Source organism: Pocillopora damicornis, chromosome 4 (assembly GCF_964200805.1).
Source record: "Pocillopora damicornis chromosome 4, jaPocDami1.2, whole genome shotgun sequence".
NCBI classification, from domain to species: Eukaryota; Metazoa; Cnidaria; class Anthozoa; order Scleractinia; family Pocilloporidae; genus Pocillopora; species Pocillopora damicornis.
Window position 1 is genome coordinate 523505 of NC_142673.1, and position 24895 is coordinate 548399.

General features: G+C 37.8%; 7 protein-coding genes across 7 annotated transcripts; 6 read left to right on the plus strand and 1 right to left on the minus strand.

Annotated features, from left to right (window-relative positions):
• The first annotated feature begins 77 nt into the window (after positions 1-77).
• On the plus strand, positions 78-3194 carry LOC113672764 (uncharacterized). Its single transcript, XM_027189103.2, has 4 exons — positions 78-355; positions 924-1076; positions 1322-1368; positions 2187-3194. Exons 1-4 carry the CDS (start codon positions 132-134, stop codon positions 2819-2821), a joined length of 1059 nt encoding a protein of 352 aa, XP_027044904.2. The 5' UTR covers positions 78-131; the 3' UTR covers positions 2822-3194.
• Positions 3195-4081: 887 nt separating this feature from the next.
• Positions 4082-6131, minus strand: LOC113672708 (adenosine receptor A3-like). Its single transcript, XM_027189039.2, has one exon. The coding sequence runs from the start codon at positions 5788-5790 to the stop codon at positions 4750-4752; it is 1041 nt and encodes a 346-aa protein (XP_027044840.2). The 5' UTR covers positions 5791-6131; the 3' UTR covers positions 4082-4749.
• A 1501-nt stretch (positions 6132-7632) lies between these two features.
• On the plus strand, positions 7633-9039 carry LOC113672635 (adenosine receptor A3-like). The gene has a single exon (XM_027188943.2). The coding sequence runs from the start codon at positions 7633-7635 to the stop codon at positions 8653-8655; it is 1023 nt and encodes a 340-aa protein (XP_027044744.2). The 3' UTR covers positions 8656-9039.
• Positions 9040-9249: 210 nt separating this feature from the next.
• Positions 9250-10294, plus strand: LOC113672634 (trace amine-associated receptor 1-like). Its single transcript, XM_027188942.2, has one exon. It carries the CDS (start codon positions 9353-9355, stop codon positions 10292-10294), a length of 942 nt encoding a protein of 313 aa, XP_027044743.2. The 5' UTR covers positions 9250-9352.
• A 1612-nt stretch (positions 10295-11906) lies between these two features.
• Positions 11907-13405, plus strand: LOC113672633 (beta-2 adrenergic receptor-like). Its single transcript, XM_027188941.2, has one exon. It carries the CDS (start codon positions 11954-11956, stop codon positions 12965-12967), a length of 1014 nt encoding a protein of 337 aa, XP_027044742.2. The 5' UTR covers positions 11907-11953; the 3' UTR covers positions 12968-13405.
• Positions 13406-19797: 6392 nt separating this feature from the next.
• On the plus strand, positions 19798-20748 carry LOC149046362 (adenosine receptor A3-like). Its single transcript, XM_089202447.1, has one exon. It carries the CDS (start codon positions 19798-19800, stop codon positions 20746-20748), a length of 951 nt encoding a protein of 316 aa, XP_089058573.1.
• A 2477-nt stretch (positions 20749-23225) lies between these two features.
• Positions 23226-24269, plus strand: LOC149046363 (adenosine receptor A3-like). Its single transcript, XM_089202448.1, has one exon. The coding sequence runs from the start codon at positions 23226-23228 to the stop codon at positions 24267-24269; it is 1044 nt and encodes a 347-aa protein (XP_089058574.1).
• The last annotated feature ends 626 nt before the right edge of the window (positions 24270-24895 follow it).

The window sequence follows — 24895 nt, forward strand, 5'->3', positions numbered from 1 at the left end:
GTAGGCTTGGCTACTGAGTTGAGCCTGGTTTCTAAGCTCCTTCAGAAAGTGATCCCAAAAAAAATTTTTGCTGGCGGATAACCTGTTCGAGCAAGTTCGTGCACGGTTTTAGGGGTTTATCTTCCACTGCGATGGCGCACAGCTCTACTTCAAGAATTGGTGATACTGCCAGACACTCAGGAAAAAGAGAAGGTGGTAACGATGGGAAAGTATCGCCATCCACGGCATCACATGTGGAACGCGAATCAGAGAGAAGAACCGATCAGTTCATGGCATCTGACAGCTTCTACCACAGAATGGAAGGGATGATAAAGAAGGGGGACGTCGAAGCAATTCTTAAGCAACAGAGGAAAACGTTAGTATTTTGGGTAAAATTTCCGCACAGCCCCATACTAATGTAAAACAAATCTGTTTTCCCAATGGCAATGTACTGTTTTTGTCATTGTTTTCTCTATCCAAGAACTGAATGCATAATGTAGGATGAGGCTGTGCGAAAATTTTACCGTATTTTGTATTATTGTTTTGAAAATTCCACGATCCTTCAAATTTTATAAAATTCTGGCCGATGTTGTTGCTATTATTGTTTAAGTAAACGTGTGCGATTTCTTTACAGCTGTTGGACAGCTATTGTCAGTTGGGTGTTCGTTGTACATTAACACAGAAAATATTTGATGTACAAAATTCTGCCGCATTTTGGCCAGCAATTTGATATTTTCTATACAGTGGCATAAACATGTAGTAATGGAAAAATAAGAGCCTGGCTTTTTCTTCCTTGCCTTCCTTCACTTGTTGAAAATTAACACCATTGTTGTAATCTTAGATATTCCTATCACTGTTTGATAGGTTCTCAGACTTTGAGAAGATGAATGCCAAATTTAAACACTATTGCTGTAATCTCTGATATTCCTATTACTGTTTGACAGGCTAGCAAACTTTGAGAAGACAAATGCCAAATTTGGAAAATTCAATGATTTGTCTGCAGCCAGATTCCTGAACTTAAACAATCAACTGAAGGGTCATACTAAGATGTTATTAGACATGAAAAAAGATTTGGATTCAATCTTTAGAAGAATAAGGTGAAAAATGTAGAGCCTTTGATTTGAACAAATTGATTTCATGTTATTAATGTCATGTTTAACTTTGCAAAATCCCTTTTCATTGTCCTTTATGTAACAGTTTGGTATTTTTATGTTGTTATTACACTACACTTGATGTAATTCTGTGCTCTTGAGAAATGAGTCATATCCTGAAATGAGTTTCTGATAACACAGTCAAAGATAAATTATTGATTGCCTGTGTGATTGTTTTTTTTTTCTATTAGAACATTAAAGACTAAACTGACAAAGCAGTATGGATCTGCTTTTGAAGGTAAGTACTGAAGCTTCTCCCAGCTCATTACCCAAAGTCTACGCTTGTAACATATGATGACATGAATATTTGCCTTTACTCTTTGCACCCTTATATCAGAAGCATATTCTCTTATCACATAGTATTAACAAAGAGAATTTGTCAAACAATCAAGAACCTCTTAAGTTAGTGTTCATTTCCTTATTCAAAGCACTTTATGTTTGATTCAGAGGTGAAACTATAAAAGCTAAGTTTTTTTCGTTTGTCTCACTATGTAGTCACGTGTGATGTAGATTGTGACATTTCAACTGCACACTGCTAGTCTTCTTAAGGCGGTGAGGTTGACTGGTCATGCGTGATCTTATAAAGCATGAAGCTCTGCTGTGATTAGTTGTTTTTCAACAGCTCTGATTGTTGAAAAAAACCAACTAATCACAGCAGAGCATCATGCTTTATAAGATCATGCATGACCAGTCAACTTCGTCACCTTAGGAAGACTAGCAGTATGCAATTGAAACGTCGTGATCTACATCACATGTGAATACATCGTGAGACAAACGAAAAAGCTTAGCTTTTATTTTATTCACCATGATGAATAACCACAACCTTTTTTATGAAATTAGAGGCGAAACTGTTAGGAGAAATTTAGTGACAATCACTCTTTTGGGTGCTCAACTGCTAACTGCTCAACCAGAAGACCAGAACACTGTTGTGGTTTTAAAGGAAAACACTAGGGTTTTATCATTTGGAAATTGGAGTCTCTGTATGCTATGACTGCCATGCTTCGTAATTTCTCATTACCATTAATCAAGGGTTGTTTTATTTCCTCCATTTGTCAGCTGTCTCAGCTGGTATACAAAAACTGGAGGAAGAACTTGGTGCTAGTATTGAGAATGAAGATGCTTCTTCAGTTCACACATTGACAGAAAGCCAGGAGTTTAAATCAGACAATCAGCCTTCAAACCAAGAACAGGCATCTGGAGAAAAAAATATTCACCAAAGTGCTGAAGAAGGCACATGTCAAGGTGGCACAAGTCAATCAATGTCCTATAAACTTCTGGGAGAGGAAAGCATTAAAGACCAATGTACTGATGATAAATCAGTTAGAAACTCAATTCTGCCTGTGGCATCTATAAATGCAGAGGCAAAGAGTAGTCAGGAAAATTGTCCTGGATTAAAAGATAAAACAGTTGATACAGAGAGGACAGTCACTGAAACACCTTATAGTCAGAGTGGGTTGTTTGGAAGAGCATTAGGTGCTCAAGAATTCAAAGAAAGTAATGCAGGAGGCACAGTGGACTTGCCTGATTTGACGGGGGCAAAAGACACCATTGACTTTGAAGTTAAAGGGAACAAGGATACAGGCACAATAAGTAAGAGTCTGAATTTAAGCAGTAGAACAGAGAAACCAGACATAAGTGACACTGATAAGACACTAGACACAAGTAGGGTAACCAAGAAAGGAGATACATGAGAGTTAACAAGGAATATAGACCCTGGTGAAGACTTTATTTGACATTGTACAAAGTGCAGACGACAATATGGCTTGCTACAATGGTGGATACATTCATTATTGGTGCTGCACACTGAATCATGCTGTAGTTCTGTAGAATTTGACGGTAGTAGCCCCAAATAATCTTCCTATAGGGAAATCCAACATCCCTTTTTTTTATTCATCCAGAAAGGGATATAAAGAAGAATATTGCATTTGGATACTTGATTGCCTCTAAAAAACAAAAAATTAAGTCTTGACTCATTAAATGTAACAATTTATGTTCCTCAACGTGATGCAACTACATTAAAGAAAATACCACGGTCTCTTTTCGTAATAAATATGATGAACTGAAGCCTTGTGAGACGTTTTTTTCTGGGGGGCGTTTAGTTAAAGTAAAAATGACATCGGTCTTGAAGGCTTGAGTGTAGGGCAGGCTGAGTTTCTTAGTAAAATGATTTCCCTTTTCGAGCAGTAAAACTTCCACTAAAATACTCATAAACAATAAGAGGAAAGAAATATACCACGGGAAACCAATCATTGAGAATTGAAATTCGTAATAAAGTGCACGAGCGCGGGAAAGCACGAGTGAACGAGTTGTAGTTGGTTTTGGCCAACATGTAATTGTTTGAGAAGGTTTTCTAATCCTGTTATAGGGGCGCTGTTGAGAAAAAGCCTTGCGGTTGGTGCGGATTTTGACACTCGACTTTAGATTTCAGGGCTTGCTTATCCCGGTTTCAGTGGCAAGAAACAGCTGGTGGCCTAAGGCTTGTTGTACGCACTCTATCGAATTATTATAACTTCCAACCAATCCGAATTCATTTGATTTAAACAAGTTGACGTTTTCGCCTTGGGGAAATTTGAAGCATGTGTCCATTTGATAGAAATTTTACCTACGTACGGCTTTTCATCTTAGGCCTTCGCGGTCAATCCATCTCGGGCGGGACGTAACCGCGGGCTAAACAACACGAAAGACCACGCTAAATGTAAAGGCCTGGGAACCAGACAAGCAGGAAGCTAATGAAGTATCGAATAAATGCGATCCAGGAATTTTATCACTGTCGAGCACATGAAAGTCGAAATGGGTTTTCAGTTTTGGATCTCATTTGCATAAATATCTCCAATGATTGCATGGAAGTCAAAGCCTCAGGCTATATTTATTCATAGCCGACATAAATTCTATGGTTTGCAAATTAAACCGCCGACACATTGGGCTATCGGCACTTTTAGCAGTCATTAAAATCTGTTTTTTTTCATCTTTATTCATCATTACCTCATCAATATTTTAGTAAAATAAGTTAAAGTCTCTTTCTCCCTTGAATAAACACTTCAATTTAAAATTCGAAAAAATTATTTACGATGCCTTTTAGGAGAGTTTTTTAAATGCTATCAGCATCCTGAAATTCGTAGCCAGAAACGATTTGTCGCAACAGATCGGCTGGTAAATTTGTGGTAAAACAATTTTAATATCTTAAACGAACGGCGAATATTGCACAATTTATCAATCTTTGTCGGTCCCTCAGTTCCCCTCAAGAAGCAATATACTCATTGAAATTCCGTCCTATAGGGAACGTGAAGCTAATTTTACTTATTACTCGAGGTTATATCTGAAACTAAAAGTGGAACCTGACCATTATCAGATTGAAGATTTTTTGAAAGAAAGTAAAAGCTTTCGCCAGCCATAGTTTTTAAGATTGTTTTTGTTTTGCAAACATCCGTTGTACATATATTTTTCCATCCAGATCATCGAAATCCGTCATAACGCTGCAGGCAATTGAGATTAAAGATTGCAGCATATTGTTCGTCAGCAGTTTTGGCGTCTTTAAGGCTAAAATCAAGTGACCAAAGTTTTTGTTTATGACATTTGAAAAAGGAAGAATAATTAGCAACTTCGAGTTTTCAAGCCACGATCACAGCTCGGTATCCAAAACGTCCTCTGCAATGTCTTCCCTTGTAGTGAATTGCACGCCCTGTTGGTTCCTTGAATCTTTTCTAAACGTTTTCAGTTCCGACGATGGCGTCAAAACTCCTGTCATGTTATTTCCTCTGTCTTTACGTTCCATCTTAGCTCTTCCCCTCCTTAAAGAGCACATACCTAGCGCTTGTCTGAACTCAGGAATCCTCAATACATATACAACTGGATTGATAAATGCGTTGGAATAATTGATAACATTTACCATGAAATATATTTCTAATGATATCGAAGTGAAGCTAGTTAACATCATCCAAATGTTCGTAAAAACTAAAGGTAGCCACGAAAATAAAGAAATAATTGATACAAAAAGTAAAGTCTTTGTCAAGCGTTTGTTGGGCGCTGATTTGTTCCGCTGCGAAGCGAGAATTCCCCGTCGAAGTTTCCTCCAGATGCATAGGTTACCGGAGCAGATGACAAAAGTTAAAATCAAGATATACGGCGCCCAAAGAAATATTGAATATTTGGGAGTTGAAACTGAGAGCCAAAGTCCACTCAAGAGCCCAGAAATAACAAAAGCTAAGATCCAAGCAAGGATTACAGCAATACGATGTGCCCGCATTAATGTTCGGTGCTTAAGAGGCCAGTACACTGCGTAAAATCTTTCACAAGATATGAAAGCTGCAGAAATTATGGAAGCCTGGGTAAACGTGTTGTCAATAAACGTGTAGTACCCAGATGAATGGATTTCCTCCCATTGATTCGTCCAAAGCTGGAAATAATCCCCAACAAAATAAATGTAAATGGGTAAACACAATATTCCTACCATAAAGTCAGCAAACGCCATGTTCATGACTAGGAATAAACTCTTTTTACGAAGTTTCTTGTTGACTGCAAAGAGAAAAAGGGTGAGAGAGTTTCCTGCAACACTGAAAACGGATGTCAGAATGAAAGCACTGCACAGTGCAATGCCCTCTGCCTTGGAAGGAGATATCTTTGAACTAGTGTTGAGTGCTGAGCACGATGTATTGTTCACCATTTTATGCAGGTTTCTACTAAACGAAATGCTGCAAAACTATTTCTGGATATACCGCTGGTCTACGGGCTGATGGCAAATCTAGAGCAACATGGCCGTATTTGGGCGTTTTTAGCAGGTTTTTCAGTTTGAATCGCTCGAATGTTTTCAGCTGGCTTTTTTCCTATGGCTGCTCAGAGTGCGGTTGGCTTAATTATGATGTTTCCGGCGAAATTATTAAGTAAAATGCGATTAGCAAACGTAGAAGTCATATCAAGGATTGGTTTGACACAATTGCAATTTAAGAAGGGAACTCTCTTATCTGCAACCAAAAATGTCCGACAGCAAAAACCACAATGAGGTTTTTTTTGGATAAAGTCATTAAAAAATACAATGTCTATTTGATTTTGGCAGAGTACAACAGATCTCTTGAGATTAAACTAATTAAATTTTACGAGGTGTTTTATTGTATTGTTCGCAGTCTGAGCGTAAGACGCTTAAATCCTTCTTTAAATAGAAAAAAAATCATCACATTCTTGAGTTGACGCTGAGTGTGGCGAAATTTTGAAATGTATCTTCCTGTATTTTCTAAAACTCGCGAGAAATTAAGAGACACTTGGATGGTCTAATGCCTTATGAATAAGTGATGAATTTCGCAAAGAGAATACGATTGTTACGAAACCTCAAATCGACGTACAGCACTGAAACCGGTTGATATCGATCTTGTCTGACGTTCAATTTGCAGTTAAATATAGTTTTCAATGTTTATGACTAGACTTCGATGAAAGATTGTGTTTTATGTCAGTACGCAGAGTCATTGACCGAAAAGCACGATCCGGCAATATCTTGTTTCTAGAGTCTTCGTTTTCCTTGTCCAGCGGAACGCTTGGCGGAGGGTCTTGTCAAATCCAAAATATTTGTTAATAAAATGACTGGCTGGTGAAAACAAACAGGAAAATCTGAAAAAGCGCTAACATACGTTTTTGTGCTAAGAAGCCTCTTCATTAGGAGTGCTGACCAGAGGCGTCAAACGGGTTTGCACCCATCGCTTTTTAAATTCACACAAACCCTCCAGTCACGTAAGCTAAAAGTAGCGCAGATCTGTGGAAGATTTAGTTGGGTCAAAAGACTAGAAACTGGTTGAGTCAGAATTGTCGCATGCGTAGTAATGTGATGAACGAGCATCAGTTTCTGTTAACTACTAATGAGAGTAAAATTCATCGAGAAAGATCTTGTCGCCAAAAAATGTGATTATTTGCAACATGGAAAATTGTTAATTTTAAAAACATAATTACTTTCATCCAATTTGCGACAGTAAACGCCGTGGTAGACTTTAATTGCAAAAAGTTTACTTTTAATGACAGAGATTTTAGTTAAACGAGTCTTATCAAATCCTCGGTTTTCAGTTCATCGTTATTCTTTTGTATTATTTTTCGTTACATCCAGTTTTATAAAGAATTTCTTACATTTCATGCATGGCTAAAGCTTTTATTCACCTTTTTTCAGAAATAATTTTAAACCCACATCGATTCTACCATTTGTTCTACTAGCGTCGCTTCGAGTGTTAACAAATTTATCTTCAATTTACAAACAGGCGGCTTGAAAAAAATTATAAAAAAGTAGCTGCAAAAATAAAGTTGCTAAAAACTCTTGACATAAAAATAAGCTCTCAGCTTTAATTTAAAAGCTATCTCAGTGAGGGGTCATGCTAAATTGATCAACTTGCGGGAAATCAAAAAAACATTCGCTGTAATCAGTAAATTGTGCATCACTGGTCCTCCATGTATCCATCCCGATCCATCCACTACAGCGTTGCTCTCTTTGCTCTCTCAGTATCATACGATTATCTTTACATAAAATTTCAGGATGAACAATATTTCCCTTGGTAATTTTCATATGAAAAGTAACCAACCAAATTTATCAATGAATGGTCACTTCAGGGCAGAGGGAATCGCCTGGAGCACTGCCTTTATAGTCACCTTTGTCTTAGTAGTCTCAGGAAACATTCTTACAATTGTTCTCTTTGTTATGAACAAGAACATTCGCAAGAAAAGTCTTTTTTTGGTCATCAATATGGCATATGCTGATCTGCTTGTAGGAGCTGTGAGTTTGCCTATTTTCATTTACGATGTGGGCATCTATTTCCGGTTGTGGACGGACGGGACTTGGGGACTGTGGAGCAACAGGCCGTTAACTGTTTCCTTCATGATCGTTGATACAGTCTTCTCACAAGCCTCGCTTATTTCCGCAGCCTTCATATCGTGTGAGAGATTTTACGCAATATACTGGCCGTTTAAGTATCGGACATTATCGGCGCGAGTATACCATATTGTTATTTTTACAGCATGGATGCTCGCTCTCCTTATCTCTGCAGTATGGACAGGATCAAATATTCTATTTTCGTCCAAACACACGATGTTAATTTGGGGGCCATATACACTGGTTCTCACGTTAACTACTTGTGGCTGTAACATTTGTATTTGGAAAAAGTTTCAAAGGGGATGTGTCGCCGTTTCACATCGGCAAAACAGAGACTTACAAAACAAGCGCTTAACAAAGACATTGTTATTTGTATCTGGTCTTACTTTGCTGGCTTGGTTGCCTTTAGTTATATTAAACTTCTTGAGGTACGTCTGGTTATTTCCTGTGCAGCAGAAATTCTACCTCGTGGTAAACCTTTTCAACTACTTCAACTCTTTTGTCAATCCAGTGGTCTACGTACTAAGAATTGCAGAGTTTCGACACGCGATGGCTCGCTTTTGTATCTGCAGGGAAAGAAATTACAGGCAGCACGCAAACGATTTAATGAGAAGTGCGGATTTGCACTCGGCAGCTACCTTTATTCACGAATTGGCGTTTGAACAAGAAGTAATCGATACGCAGTTATAACTGATGTCCCGGCATCTTAAGTTGATCAGCGGCATTTTCTTTGGTTATTTCAATAACACCTGCTTTATAAAGTCGGAAGAGGAGGGCTGAATTGAAAAAAAAAAAAAAAAAGAAGGTTAACGAAAATACTACCAACCGAAAGATGATTTTCAAGGATTTATTTAAATATCACTGTTGCTTTAGTTGTTGATTTCTTTACTGACAATGATTACAAAAAATTCGTACCGATAAATGAAGCGAGTTCATGTGATTATCTGGCTGCAATGAGGCCTATAGATCTAGAGTTACTTAAATTATGCTGTGTTACATGTAATTATCCAAAATTACACACGAGTACTTAGAATTGTGACTAATTAAGACTTGGTGTCCTTATTTCCCTATCAATAGTCCTTAAGCACTCGAAGCCGGCATAAAACGTTCCGCTTTTGATCGCTTTGTAGGCTTAGTCGGCACCGCGATCTCAGAATTTAACAGGGGTTTAGTATATTAACATTAATTAAAAGTGTTGGATATTGTGCAACGCCTATTGGCTAGTAAAGCTGAGAAATATTAACCCTTTTTTGACTTAATCCTTGTTATAACCTGTTAAACATTGCTGCGGCGACAGGTGTTGGTTCAATGTATTCGTAACGCTCTGTATGAAATGAAAACAACAGTTTATTGTTAGGTAAAGAAAAAGGAAAAAAAACTTGCAAAAATGAACAACACATTGGCAGCTGACACGGACCTTTTGAGGACTACTTGTGGTTCTTCAGCGATTGATAGCTCTAGGATGGTAGGTATTGCCTTGTGTGTTGCCTTGGTATCTGTTTGTATCCTCATCGTGCTTGGAAACTTAATGACTATCGTCCTCTTTGCGTTCAACAAAAGACTGCACAAGAAGACTTTCTTTCTTGTCATCAATATGGCTTTTGCGGACTTGATGTTAGGAGGTGTGACTTTACCTGTATATACTTATTTAGTAGGAGGCAATTTTCATCTTTGGTCGGAACATGCAGGAGAATTGTGGAAAAATGAGTCTTTCTCTAATTTACATATAATCGTGGATACAGTTTTCTCTCAGGCTTCACTTATTTCCGCCGTTATTATATCCTGTGAGAGATTTTACGCCATATATAGACCCTTAAAACATAGAGCTCTTTCGTCCATAGCCTACCGAGTTACCATTTTTATGGTGTGGATCCTCGCTGCTATCATATCTGCGGTACAATGGACTGGATTAAGTAAACTGATCTCGTACAAACACGCGTTTTATATTTGGACGCCATACATATTGATGCTTACCTTAATTGTATGTGGCTGCAATTTCAGCATTTGGCGAAAGTTCCAGCGTGGAGGTGTTGCTTCGCGGAATCAACACAGGCACTCCCTAAACAAAAGATTAACAAAGACACTGCTATTTGTATCAGCGTTTGCTTTGATGTCGTGGTTGCCTTTAATCATTACCAATTTTTTAATCGTTGTGGGTCATGTCCCAGTGACAAGAAAGGCCTATCACGCAGTAAACATTTTGAATTATTCAAATTCTTTTGTCAATCCAGTTGTATATGCATTTCGAATTCCTGAGTTTCGTCTAAGGCTGTTTATGTGCTCTTTCAGAAAACAAGTGACAAGAAATAACAATGAGGCAGTGAAATAACGAGAATGCCGCTGTGATGCATATGGCTGACAAAAGTGGTCATGGTCATCTAAAACTTATATGCGTTCACGCAGAACTGATAAAAAGCTGTACCTGGAACATTGCTACCTTAAACTAACGAATTCTTCAAGTTTGGTATTTTCCTTTGAAAGAGTAATTGTAAGGTCTTTTTAGATCACATAGTCCATGCTTTTCCAAAAATAGAGAGGAATCTCATTTGAGTCAGAATGTAAATCTCGGCATGCCAAGGACACACTTGCAATAAACGTATGAAATCTCCCTTGAGAAGGCTTTCTAAGTTCGGAAAGGAGGGAGCGACAGAAAATGGCGATTCTGAACAACGAAGATCCATTCAAGTAACGTATGAGGATTCCTAATTTCCCACCAAACATGCAAAATTTGAACAGTTGGTTACTCAACGACAGAAAAAAAGCAATCCAAATTGAACTGGGAATGACAGATGCGTGAACTGTTCAGACAATAAAGACTTCCTGTGGGTCGGGAGAGTGGACTGGCCTAAACTTGGGAGGTCCAAAGGCCTAATCACACGGCTAACGTTTCGTTTCCCATCTTCTCCCTTTCGAGAAATACTTTTATAAAAATAATCAAAGATAGCCTGAGTTCAAGAAATAGCTTTAACCATGAGTGTATGCGATATAGAAGTTAAAACGGGTCCTATTTGAAATAAAGCTTACCTGCGTAACCTGCTATTAAAAAAACTAATTATGACAATTGTTCAACCGCTATTGCAAAGCTGGTTTGAATGTTGTGTTTTTTTTTCAGCTTTTAAATTAGAATATGTTAAGCGTAAAGATTCAGTGCCGCAAACTTTCCGCAGGGTCTTCTTTCAGGCCGTTTAATTAACAAATTCGCCTGTGCTTGCAATAATGCCTGCTACGTTAATGAGACCACTCGCCATATTTTTACAATGCTTGTCATAGCTTATGCTAATACTTTTCAAAATCTTTCACGATTTCAGATTCAACCGCCTCGATGTTTCAAATTAAGATAAAACTGGCCATGTATATAGAATGGGAGAATCTGACTCTGAAGACTTAGTTAAAACACTTGGAGTTACCTCCTTCCTTTTAGATTACTCTTATTTTGTTATGCATTTGAAATTATCATTTAATTAATTTTTTTTATTTCTATTGTTATTGGTTTTTTTTTTTTTTTGGGATTACCTCAAAATACCCTTATTGCCTTCCCTTGCTTCCATTACACTCTATTCAAATAGATTTACTTTTTTTTACCTTTGAACACTACTATTTTTTCTAAAATTATTGCTCCGTCGGCGGCATTTAGGGAAAGAATCGTTTTATGAGGATTCGATTAAACTGTTCGACCACGTCTAAACAAAATATGATTTGATAAGAGTAATTTCCTTTCTATACCGGTTATGATAAATACTAAGAATCTATTGGCAGCTTCTCAAATGAAAAGGTAATCAGCTGCTCGTAGAATGATTTGAGAATGTCAATAGAGGCAGATCAGTGCTACTATTTGACAGTTCGAGCCAAGGTAAATTCAAGCGGTCTTTGTTATTGATAAGCAGTCACATTGAATCAACACTTGCTGCAAATTTGTTTCTATTCATTTAATACTGGTGTACTCTCCTTGCTATCTCAATATCACCGAGCTTTAACATAAAGTCTTAAAATGAACAACACATCTGCTGCTAATGTCAGCCGAACAAACGACCATAGATTATCCGAAAATGCTCCCTCCAAGGCAGAAGGCATTGCATGGTGTACTGCATTTATATTGACATTTGTTTTAACTGTCGCGGGAAACTTACTCACGATTATTATTTTTACGAAGAGCAAAAGTAATCGTAAGAAACATGTGTTTCTACCTGTCAACATGGCATTTGCTGACCTGATGTTAGGAGCTGTAGCTTTACCTCTATATATTTACCATGTCGGCTTTACTTTCCACCTGTGGACCATAACGGAAAGTTTTATGAGCAAGAAGCCTCTCGACATTTTCTTCATGATAGTTGATACAGCCTTCGCGCAAGCGTCACTTATCTCTGCCGCCTTCATATCCTGCGAGAGATTTTACGCCGTATATTGGCCGTTTAAGCACCGAACTTTATCAAAGCGAGCGTACGGCATTATCATTTTTGTTGTGTGGATACTCGCTCTCCTTGCTTCTGCGATCTGGACAGTCTTAACCTTCGTATTTACTTTCTCACCGGCTACGACTTTTTTGGCGCCATATGTTTTGATTCTCATTTTAATCATGTGTGGATGTAACTTTGCTATTTGGAGAAAGTTTCAAAATGGAAGTGTCTCCGCTTCACATCAGCAAAACAGAGACTTGCAAAACAAGCGCTTAACAAAGACGTTGCTATTTGTATCTGGCCTTACTTTGCTGGCTTGGCTGCCTGTAATGATATTGAACTTTCTGATCTTTGTTTGGTCGATACCTGTTCATTGGAAACTTTATCACATGGTAAACCTTTTCAACTACTTCAACTCTTTTATCAATCCAGTTGTTTATGCATTAAGAATTCCCGAGTTTCGACAAGCTCTTCATTCATGTTGTTTTGGTAAACAGCCAGCTCTAAAAACGACGCTTGAGAAAATTACGAATGAGAGGACAGGAACTACTGATATCAGCCATGAACTGGCGCTTAAACATCAAAATGAGATGGATACCGCATTGTAAATCACGTCAGTTATGTTTAGCGCTGATGTTTTTTTTTTATCTTTGAAATTTTTCTCTTTTTTTTTTCTTTTTTTTTTTTTGCAATACAGTTGAAAATACATTGAAGTCTTACGCGAAACACAAGTAAATTTATCTTGTCGGGAATTTTTGTCGAAAGCCTAGTAATACTTTGAATGATGATGATAATGATGATGGTGATGAATCCATTTCCAATAGAACAATCCAATGTCTCCAATAGCCCTCCAAAAATAATTCACTTTCTTAGTGACGATTGCCTTGGATCATCCTCGATTTCAGTTGTTAGAAATCGAAGTAAAAATATTCTATACATGCGTATGGTTTCATGTTTCTATTTATCTCGATTAACATTTAATTTGATGATAAAAACGGTTGGGTTTATTGTAGTAAAGTGTAAATAAAAATAATGTTCCAAACTAACCGCTATAAAGTTTTATGATTGTCATCTGGAAGCTTCTTAACACCTTTTCATATGTATATTGTTATACGTCTCAATAAATTAGTATAGTTTATCGGTGCACTTTTGGGACGTTGGCGGTTATGCCTATGAACTGAACGGTTCATGAGTCATGGTATTCAGATGTGTTTCCAATTCGTGTGATGCAGGGAAAATAAGCTAACAAATCGGCAATCAATAGCAGGCAAGGGACTGTGTCTTTAAAAACAGATTCGCCAATCGTTACCGGTTAGATTTGTTGTCTTGGGGATGAAGCAGCCTGAACCTTTTTCAGCTGAACGTGTGACTGCAGAGTTTGACTCAAGAGGAGACAGAAAATGATCCGTGGAATCGGTTTTGGCAGTCTCAGAAAAACGCAAAATATAATAATAATTTTTATGGTGTGTTTATGCTAATTCAAACGGCCACTGTTATGAGCAAAGTTCCAGAATATTGTGATATTCCCTTATTTTTGACGCTCCTTGAAACATTTTATACGAAGACATATCACGCAGGGATACGCCGGTTTCTAGTTATGGTCGAGGTAACCGTGAGTGAGATTTGATGATACACAATGTTTGGTGAGGAATTGATAAATAACAATGTTTGACACTGGAAAGAAACTCAACATGGACGTTTTACATATATATGATAAAGAGTATAACCAACGCACCGGCGATAAATTTAAGAGGAGTTTAATTTCCACGCCATTACCAGTGGTTTCTAAGTAAAGTATTACGAACATAATAATTCTTTTTTTTTTTACGAAGAAAAACGTTTTTGCAAGAAACATTTGTTTCTACCCATTTAATTGCTGACCTGTTGTTGAGAGCCACGAGTTTATCTTTTTTCATTTAAGATGTCGGCCACGAATTACCTTTTTTCATTTAAGATGTCGGCGGCTTCGATTTTCAGCTGTGGACCAGACGGATCGGGAACTTAGATAGCAACAAGATGAGGAGTATCTTCCCTTCTCTACCAGTTACCTTAAATAATACGCATACATTGGCGGCTTTTCGAATGAAGAGGCTACCAGCTGTCTAAAGGTTTATTAGAGACTATCAAGAAGCACAGTTATTAAAGTTTGACAATTAGAATTCAATTTGAATTTAAATGATCTCTACCATTCACTGCAGCTGAAGTCCAGCTTACAGCACATCCCTAATTGTTCGGCGAAAGGAAAATTGAAGGAAAACACGACGATTGCTGTAACTTAATTACTTCCTATGCAATATATACTGCGGTTCTTTTCCTTTTTATCGAGTTTAAGTATAAACTGGCAAAATGAACAATACATCTGCAGCTAATGTCAGCCAAACAAACGATCAAAGTTCATCAAAGGATGCTACCTCCAAGACAGAAGGCATCGTATTCTTCAGTGCATTCATATTGACTTCTGTTTTAACTGTCGCAGGAAACATGCTAACGATTGTTCTTTTTGCGATGAAAAGAAATATTCGCAAGAAGCATTTCTTTCTAGCTGTCAACTTAGCGTCTGCTGACCTGCTGTTAGGAGCTGTGAGCTTACCTATATACAGTTGCTATGTCGGCTTCAATTTCGGACTGTGGACCCTAACGGAAAGCTTTAGCACCCTTAGGTGGCTCCATATTCTCTTCCAGACTGTTGATACTTTCCTCTCGCAAGCCTCACTTATTTCTGCAGCCTTTATATCCTGTGAGAGATTCCATGCCATATATCGGCCGTTTAAGCATAAAACATTGTCAACGCGAACATACTGCAATGTTATTTTTGTATTGTGGCTCCTTGCTCTCCTTATTTCTGCGTTATTGATTGGATCAAACCTCCTTCTTTCAAACAAACACACCGGGATAATTTGGGGGCCATATATTTTTATTCTCATCTTTATCATATGTGGCTGTTATATTGGTATCTGGAGAAAATTTAAAAGTGGAATTGCCTCTGCTTCACATCAGCAAAACGGAGACTTGCAAAACAAGCGCTTAACAAAGACATTGTTATTTGTGTCTGGCTTTACTTTACTGGCTTGGCTGCCTTTAGTCATAACAAACTTCTTAATAATTTTAGGATTTTTACCTGTAGATTGGAAATTTTATCCCATGGTAAATCTTTTCAACTACTCTAACTCTCTTGTCAATCCGGTTGTTTATGCATTGAGAGTTGCCGAGTTTCGACGGGCTCTGACTTCTTGTCGTCTCGGAAGAGAGCCAGCTTTGAACACAGCGCTTCCTACCATCAGGAACAAAAGGAACGGAACTAGCGTCTGAACAACCAGATATTATATAATTATGTCCAATAATTTCTTTTCTTTATTTTTCCTTTTTTTTTTACTGAGGACACTAAGAATCCTTTGAAACCGGGAAGACATGTGGTCTTGCGCAAAACACGGTCTAAAATTTCTTTAGCTCAGGAAATTTTAATGAGAACCTGGTGTTACTACCACCATTATGATTATGATAACGGGAATGATGATTTTATTTCAGTGCAAACATACTCAGTGACGCTTGATTCATTCGCCATTTCAGCTAAGACACGTTGGAAAATAAATTCATTGTAGACGTTTTGGGAAGAGTCGGTCCTCAACATATGGTTGAGCAGATGTGCCGCGAAGGAGAAAAAAAAAAGTCACAATGCAGCTAATGTATTCCTAATCGGTCGGTGATCAGTATAGGGAAACAACATCTGCTTTTACTCCGCCAGTATCTACTCATCATCGGTTTCTACCATCCATTCAGAACGGTACTGTCCTCCTCACTAACTGAGTATCCTCTTCTTGGCATATTCCCGCAAATATGAACAATACAGTTCAAATCCCGCAAATATATAAATTTGCGGTATATATCCTGCAAATTTGAACGATACAGTACAAATTTCGTACCAGCCTGAATTTTTTTAGGCCTTATCTTCACTGCTATTCAAGTAGTGTTTATTACTGCGAAGATAACTTTCATATTCACGTCTTAATCCGCAGTTCAAATATATGACTTTCATATATTCACAGCCGTTAATGCATCTGCTGCTGATATGAGTATCAGAGAAGATCTTAATTCATCAAAGGATGCTCCCTCACAGGCACACGGCATAGCATTCTGTGATGTTTTTTATGTTAACATTAGTTGTAGTTGTCGCCGGAAACCTACACGTGATTATTCTTTTTGCGAAGAACGTCAATATTTGCAGGAAACATTTGTTTCGTGGCCCTTTGACATGGCATTTTCTGACCTGTTGTTGGGGGCTGTGGGTTTACCTATATGTACACTTACCAAGCTGGATTAAATCTCCAGTTATGGACATTAACGAAAAGCTTTGAGAGCAACATACCTCTCCATATTTCCCACATGATCGTTGATACTTTTTACTCGCAGCCTTCATACCCTGTGAGAGATTTAACGCCGTACACTAGCCGTTTAAGCATCGAACATAATCAACGCAAGTATACCGTATTGTTATTTTTACAGCATGGATGCTCGCCCTTCTTATCTCTGCGATATGCACTGGATCAAACCTCCTTCTTTCATACAAATACACCACGCTAATTCGGGGGCCATATACTTTGATTCTCATTTTGATGACACGTGGATGTCACATTGGTATTTGGAAAAAGTTTGAAAGTAGAAGTGTCGCCGCTTTACATCAGCAAAACAGAGACTTGCAAAACAAGCTTGACAAAGACAATAGTACTGTCAAAGACAATAGTACTGTTATTTGTATGGCTGCCTTTAGTCACATTAAACTTCTCGATAATTGTCTGTTTTTTTCGCGTACGAATGAAATTTTATTACATGATTAACAATTGTCAATCCAGTACTTTATGGATTAAGAATTCCCGAGTTTCGTCGACGAACATTGGCTCATTGTTGTTTCAGAGGAGAGCCAGCTATAAACGCAACCCTCGCTAAGAGTAGGAATGAAAGGAAAGGAAAAACCGATTTTAGCCATGAACCGATGTTTAAACAAGATGTAATGGATACCAAATTGTAAATAACGTCAAGACAATATGGTTCCATCAACTTAGTTCATCATGTAAATTGTTTATAGCTTTAGCCCTTTGTCAGAGCGAAGAGCTAACGCTCGGTTACAGAACAACTAAACTTAGTGATTTTCCCTCATTTTTGACACATCCTGGAAGATTTTATAGGAAGTCTTCCCTTTCACTCAAGATTTTTTAAATTGAAGAACCTAATGAAAGGATAGGCCGGTTTCTTGCAATAATTGCTGTAACAGAGATAGATATTTGCTGATATACAATGTTTGATGAGAAATTTTAATTTCTCAACTACAAAGATGTTTTTGTTAGAAAAAGCTCATCCTACGCCTTTGAATATACAGATGATAAAGAGTAATTCTGTATCATTTACATAATTGTTGAACAGGAGCTGTTTGGGATGAAAAAGAATCAGAGGCGGTTCTGAATAAAAACCAGACTTGCAGTTGTTAATCTTTGGAGAGTAAGCAGTAAATCCAATTTATCCTAAAAGACTTCACCACAAGAGAAAGCTTCCTATAGAACGGCTGCTCAGAACACATCGGGACCCATCAGTGTTGGTCATAATGACATTCTTTCACGCTTTCAATAATGGTCTAACCTTCCTTACAGTTAATTAACAAAACTTGCAAGCAAGCTTTTCCTATTTCCCTTACTCTTGATCGAGCTAAATCGCCCAAAGGTTCGACAACCCATCTCCACACAAGTGTGGGCCAATTCTTGAATAAAACCTCAAAAAGTGATGAAATTGAGTCTGACTGAAGAAAATGTCCACCCACTACCATTTACTATTCAAATATGCAGCTCTTCACCTCTCTGGAAAATTGAAAATTTGTTTTGGTTGCCATTTCGTTTATCTATTCGTCTAGAAAAGCTATAATTGACCGCTTACCTTTTTTAATTTCCTCGATGAAATAGTGGTTCCACAAAGCAAAAAATATCGTCGTTTTTGATTCCTCTTTATTCTTCTAAAGTGAAGATGTGTGGGTGTTCATTACCGACGAAGTGACAAGTGGGAACCATTACCCATGAATTTATCTTGGCTTTTTTTGAGTTAAACATGGGTGCCTGTATGAATATTTAATACTTCCAATGTGCAAAAAATCCCTTACGAGCAACATTCGTAAAACCAAGGCTATTTGTGTACCGCGCTTGTATATTTTTTATTCGGTAATCACAATAGAAATTTTCGTCACATTCTGGATTTTTTCGTATTTTTGTTTTGGGCATATTTCATATTCAAATTCCGGGTTTTGTTTACGTTTTTCAGACATTGCTGTCTTTGAGAAAGATGCTTTTTCGTTCTTTCACGAGCATGGGACAAAGAAAAAATTCTGAGTCCCCATGACGAACGGAACCTCAGACCTTCAGATTCCGCGCTCCGATGCTCGGAATCTGAAGGTCTGAGATTCCTCATGGGGACTCAGATTTTTTTCTTTTTCCCATGCTCGTGACGGGACGAAAAGACATTTTTCTCTGTTTCTCTTATTCTATTGGGGTCTTCATTTGACTTTGAGCCATTACTTTTACTTAAGGAATATCTTGGGGTAAGGTTGCTTCAGTTTTTTTTAATAACCGGTGATCGCATTAAAAACAAGGAAAAACTTGCTGACAAACAATTCTGACAACAGAGGATTTGTAATATCTCACCAAACAGAATTTAATTAAATGCTTTAAAATTAATGAAAGATAATCTAAAGAAAGAGTTAAATGGACGGACCGAAGGGTTTCTTTAGGATGGAAATGTGGAACTAAGCCTAGGAAAGTTAAAAGGTTCCAATATAACGTTTCGTTTTCCCTTACATAAAGCGAGGGTCTCAATAGATGGTGTCTTTTAAGGCTAACGGTTAAAATTTTGGCCATTTGACGGCCAACGGTTGACCAAAGTGAGACCTTCAAAAGAAGGCCGTTATGTCGGTAAATATATTCAAATAAATAAAGAAAAGAAATAATAACATAAAAATGAACAGGTGAGTTTGAGGTCAAAAAATGATCCGAAATGTGTGCGTTCGCTCTAAACCCTAAACCCTAAACGTCTGCGGTCTGATGTAGAGGATAAAGGATTTCGATTAAAATAAGTCTTGTGGCAACCACTTTTTGAAAAATTTTCAAAGTGATTTTACTTGACTAGACCTTCTTAAAGACGGCCACGCTGTTTAATGGGAGAAGAGACTATCAGGCTATCAGCTGCCTCAAGCTTAATTGGAGACTGACAAGAAACACAGTACTGTTATTACTACTTGACAAATTTTTGACAGTTGACAGTAGCATTCATGCGATCCTAATTGGTCGGCAAATAAGAAAACTGAGGAAGAAAACAAAATTTGCATCAATTCTTTTACTTGACCGATCCAGCACTTCAGAGCTCTATACCATCTCAGTATTATCGAGTGGAAGCCTAAACTCCCAAAATGAACATGATAACAAATACATCTGCTACTAATGTCGGCCGAGCAAATGATCTAAGTTTGTCGAGGGATGCTCCCTACAAGGCAGAAGGCATCGCATTGTGCAGTGCTTTTATTTTGACATTTGTTTTCGTTGTCGCGGGAAACTCCATCACCATCATTCTTTTTGCGATGAACAGAAGTTTACGCAAGAAACATCTGTTTCTACCCATCAACATGGCGGTTGCTGACCTTTTGTTAGGAGCTGTAACTTTACCAATATACATTTATCAAGTTGGCTTCAGTTTCCAGCTGTGGACCAGCCGGATTGGGGATTTAGACACCAACATGTCTCTCTCTATTTTTCGCATGATTCTTGATACTACTTTCTCACAAGCCTCACTTATTTCTGCAGCTTTCATATCCTATGAGAGATTTCACGCCATAATCTGGCCGTTTAAACCCGGAACATTTTCAACGCGAGTATACGGCATTGTTATTTGTACAGCATGGATAGTCGCTCTCCTTGTTTCTGCGATCTCGGCTGGAACGTATGTCTTGCAGCTGCACGAGTATGTTATGTATTTTTGGGTGCCATACGCTTTCATTCTCATGTGTATAATATGTGGTTGCAACATTGGCATTTTGATAAAGTTTCATGGAGAGGGTGCCTCACCACCGCAACTAAACAGAGACTCAGAAACAAACAGAAATAAGCGCTTAACAAAGACCTTGTTATTTGTATCTTGCCTGGCTTTGATGGCGTGGTTGCCCTTGATTATTGCTAACGCAGTACAGTTCTGGTTTTTTCATCTACAACAAACCGTTTATCATTGGCTAAACCTTTTCAACTACTCCAATTCTTTTATCAATCCAGTGGTTTATGTATTAAGAATTGCCGAGTTTCGTCAGGCTCTGACAATTTCTTATTTCCGAAGACAACCAGCTATGAACAATCCGCCATTACAGACATGAAATGACATCTCGTCAACGAGATCCAATGGATTCCAAATTGTACAAAAAAAGACAAAACGGCGCTGTGGAGGCAATGTCACATTGCCCAGCAATTTAATTTTGGAGCTTATTTTAAGATAAGTTTATGAACACGGAACATGGAAATGGCTATCTCACATCAAAAGTAAACTTAAACAGGTAATTGACATCGGAAGAAAACCTATTGGCCAAAGGAAGGCGACAGATGTGCTAACTACTCAAACGAAGACTTCCTTTTAGTGGACTTGTGTACATATCGAAAAGCACCAAGTTCAAAAGTGGAAAGAAGATCGCTCACATTATCTGAAGACTCATCAGATAAATAGATTATATCGGAGTTGATAATTAGTACATTGGCCACCGAAAAGGGTTTCACCCGAAGCTTACGTTTCGGGTGTTAACCAATCGTCAGAGCAAAAGGTATATAAATTCGCTGAAATTACGACGACGTAAGGTTCCAAACAAGACCATCCTTAGAACTGCGTCAGTTTCCCTATACCACTCCTCTGATGAAAAAAAGATCGTTCGGTCATGCAAGAAAAAACAAGAAGAAAAATGAAAACAAAACAAAACTCACGGTGGACCTAATGAATTTCTAATCAGTTGATGTATAGGGAAACACAATATCTGTTACAATCCATTTTTTTTTAATGCATTAAGAATCGCTAAGTTTCGACAGGCTATGGAATTCACGTTGTTTCGGAAGAGACTGAGCCATGCAGCTATGAACACGAAGCTTACTAAAAAATTAGTAATGACTGGAAAGTAAAAATTATTTCAGTCACGAATGGGGTTTGAACTAGATGTAATGGATAACAAATTGCAAATGAGATCAGTTAAACCAGCAGTTTAGTTTTAGTTATAATTCAATATAGGACGCAGGATAATCACAACTGTTATATAACTACACCTATTGTATAATAGTTACAGCTTGGAGTTACTTAATAACTATCTAACTTTATGAAGTTTATTTAACAGTAAATTAGCATATTCTATGGCTACATCAGGTTAACTCTTAAAGATAACAACAAACAGAATAGATAATGAAGGTATATGTATGTCAAACTTGACCCAGGCGGCTGATGTGGGATTCAAAAAAATATAAACAAACAGACCGCGGCAGTCAATATTAAGTCAATAATTGTGTTTTAGAAATAGTATAATCATTGCCGGTTAGATTTTTAGCACTTTCCTCCGCAAAGCACGCGATTGTAAGGCTTTATGATTATTGTAGGAAAGACGACAATTATTGGGTCCATTTTCTCAAAATTGAAATACACGATATAGTCATGGATAATGGCTATTTTTTCCGGAGTTAACGGGCTCAAAAATAAATAAAATTTGGTAACAAAAGGCATTTGACCACTGATCCTCTCATTGAGCCTTATATTTAATGGCGTTCTCTTTTCATTATTTGAAGACATGTCGTACTGCTTTTCTTGAGATTTTTAAATTGGAGAATATTTTGTAGGGATATTCCAATTTCTTTCATTGATTCCTGAATAACACGGAGAAAGACTTGACGATACGAGAGGACTTGTAATTTCTTATTAAAAAAGGATGTTTGACATCGGAAGAAATCATCTTTATTAATTTGCATGATAAAGAGTCCGTCTATGAGACCAAGTGGGACAGATGAACCTGATCTATTATACTGAATAAAGACTTCCCGAAGGGAGCGATTACGAAATGGGTTCATCAGAAGCTAATACAGTATGACAAGAAGCCAGAGATTCTTATTAATAAGCGTTTCTCCAAATTTGAAATGCGAAGAGAATTTTCAGTCTATTTCTGAGCCTTCACTTCTAACGGACTGTCTTACTCAGATCCGCTGTGCAGTTACATCGAAGTTATCGTTTGGTATTCTTATTTGGGACCTTGGATTTCCATAATGCTGATGTGATGCATAATATATGCTTTTTCAATAAAAGAACGATTTTGATGTGTAAATTTCGGTATGCCAGGGACACACGAGCAATATAGCTATAAAACCTTGACTAGGAACGCTTTTCAAGGTCGGAAAGGAGGGACGGACAGAGGCGATTCTGAACGACTAAAGTTCATTTTGTAACGTTTAACAGAGAAAAAACACACGAACATCGTCAGATGGCATTGTGAGAGACACCTACTGTCTAAAACCTAATGTAATTTCTTTGTCTTTACAGTCACAGTGGAAATCATTCCCTCGCGTTCTGGGCTCCTTCATATTTCCATTCTGAACTCATTTCATATTCATATCACGGGCTTATTCACGCGCATGTTCCAAAGGATCCCCGGCTTTAACGACTGTTTGCATGTAAACTAAACGTTGAGAATATCTCTATGAACTGCTTGCACTCGAAATGGAGGTTAGGAGAACACAAAATTTTTTCCAATTCTGCTACTTGACATCCAGCACTTCAGAGCTCTCGATACCATCTCAGTATTATCGAGTGGAAGCATAAACTCCCAAAGTGAACATGATAACAAATACATCTGCTACTAACGTCGGCCGAGCAAATGATCTAAGTTTGTCGAGGGATGCTCCCTACAAAGCAGAAGGCATCGCATTGTGCAGTGCTTTTATTTTGACATTTGTTTTCGCTGTCGCGGGAAACTCCATCACCATCATTCTTTTTGCGATGAACAGAAGTTTACGCAAGAAACATCTGTTTCTACCCATCAACATGGCGATTGCTGACCTGTTGTTAGGAGCTGTAACTTTACCAATATACATTTATCATGTTGGCTTCAGTTTCCAGCTGTGGACCAGCCGGATTGGGGATTTAGACACCAACATGTCTCTCTCTATTTTTCGCATGATTCTTGATACTACTTTCTCACAAGCCTCACTTATTTCTGCAGCTTTCATATCCTATGAGAGATTTCACGCCATAATCTGGCCGTTTAAACCCGGAACATTTTCAACGCGAGTATACGGCATTTTTATTTGTACAGCATGGATTGTCGCTCTCCTTGTTTCTGCGATCTCGGCTGGAACGTATGTCTTGCAGCTGCACGAGTATGTTATGTATTTTTGGGTGCCATACGCTTTTATTCTCATGTGTATAATATGTGGTTGCAACATTGGCATTTTGATAAAGTTTCATGGAGAGGGTGCCTCACCACCGCAACTAAACAGAGACTCAGAAACAAACAGAAATAAGCGCTTAACAAAGACCTTGTTATTTGTATCTTGCCTGGCTTTGATGGCGTGGTTGCCCTTGATTATTGCTAACGCAGTACAGTTCTGGTTTTTTCATCTACGACAAACTGTTTATCATTTGCTAAACCTTTTCAACTACTCCAATTCTTTTATCAATCCAGTGGTTTATGTATTAAGAATTGCTGAGTTTCGGCAGGCTCTGAAACGTTCTTGTTTCCGAGGACAACCAGCTATGAATAATCTGCTTAATAAGAGAAGAAAGTATAGGCTTCGGCACTCAATGACTCATTACAGACATGAAATGACATCTCGTCAACGAGATCCGATGCATACCAAATTGTACACAACGACAGTTTAGCATAATTTTTATCTTTTCCATGAAAAAAAGAAACCCTGTGAAAATGAAAATTATGTTTGGAAAACACAAGTAGAATACTTTAATGTCGGGAATCGAAGTTGCGATGAAACCTGATAGTGCTATTACTTTCATGTCCTGAAAGGAGGAACGGACAGAGGCGATTTGAACAACGAAAGTCCATTTTGGAACGTTTGACAGAAAAAACGGTAGAAATAATTCTCTCGCGTTCAGGGCTCTTTTATATTTCCGTTCTGTACTCATTTTACATTCATATCAAGAGCTTATTCGCCTACTCAAGTTTTCCAAAGAATCTTGGCTTTAACGAATATATAATTACTTACGCGCTAGACGTTAAGGAATAACACAGATTAGAGAAAGATCCATTCTCTTTCATTGGCTGTTATTTAACAGCGAGCTAGACTTGCTGACAAAAACTGCTTCCCTACCAGGATTTTTTAAACAAAGTTCTGAATAGCTGGATAAAGCTATCTAAAGCGACCGTGGAAAGAAAATCGACCGTGCACTACAACCAGATTAGCTCAATTCGATTTTGGTTCTGGTCTTGGGAAGCGTGGAATCTCTTAAAATTAGAATCAATAAATTTCTCAGAGTGTTTTAGTTTCAGA

What these genes read in the sequence shown, in the direction of transcription:
- LOC113672764 (XM_027189103.2), top strand. Translation starts at nt 132, where the DNA reads ATGGCGCACAGCTCTACTTCAAGAATTGGTGATACTGCCAGACACTCA. An exon ending in CTTAAGCAACAGAGGAAAAC is followed by an intron (nt 356 to 923) that starts GTTAGTATTTTG and finishes ACTGTTTGACAG; the next exon opens with GCTAGCAAACTTTGAGAAGA. An exon ending in TCAATCTTTAGAAGAATAAG is followed by an intron (nt 1,077 to 1,321) that starts GTGAAAAATGTA and finishes TTTTTCTATTAG; the next exon opens with AACATTAAAGACTAAACTGA.
- LOC113672708 (XM_027189039.2), bottom strand. Translation starts at nt 5,790, where the DNA reads ATGGTGAACAATACATCGTGCTCAGCACTCAACACTAGTTCAAAGATA.
- LOC113672635 (XM_027188943.2), top strand. Translation starts at nt 7,633, where the DNA reads ATGAACAATATTTCCCTTGGTAATTTTCATATGAAAAGTAACCAACCA.
- LOC113672634 (XM_027188942.2), top strand. Translation starts at nt 9,353, where the DNA reads ATGAACAACACATTGGCAGCTGACACGGACCTTTTGAGGACTACTTGT.
- LOC113672633 (XM_027188941.2), top strand. Translation starts at nt 11,954, where the DNA reads ATGAACAACACATCTGCTGCTAATGTCAGCCGAACAAACGACCATAGA.
- LOC149046362 (XM_089202447.1), top strand. Translation starts at nt 19,798, where the DNA reads ATGAACATGATAACAAATACATCTGCTACTAATGTCGGCCGAGCAAAT.
- LOC149046363 (XM_089202448.1), top strand. Translation starts at nt 23,226, where the DNA reads ATGATAACAAATACATCTGCTACTAACGTCGGCCGAGCAAATGATCTA.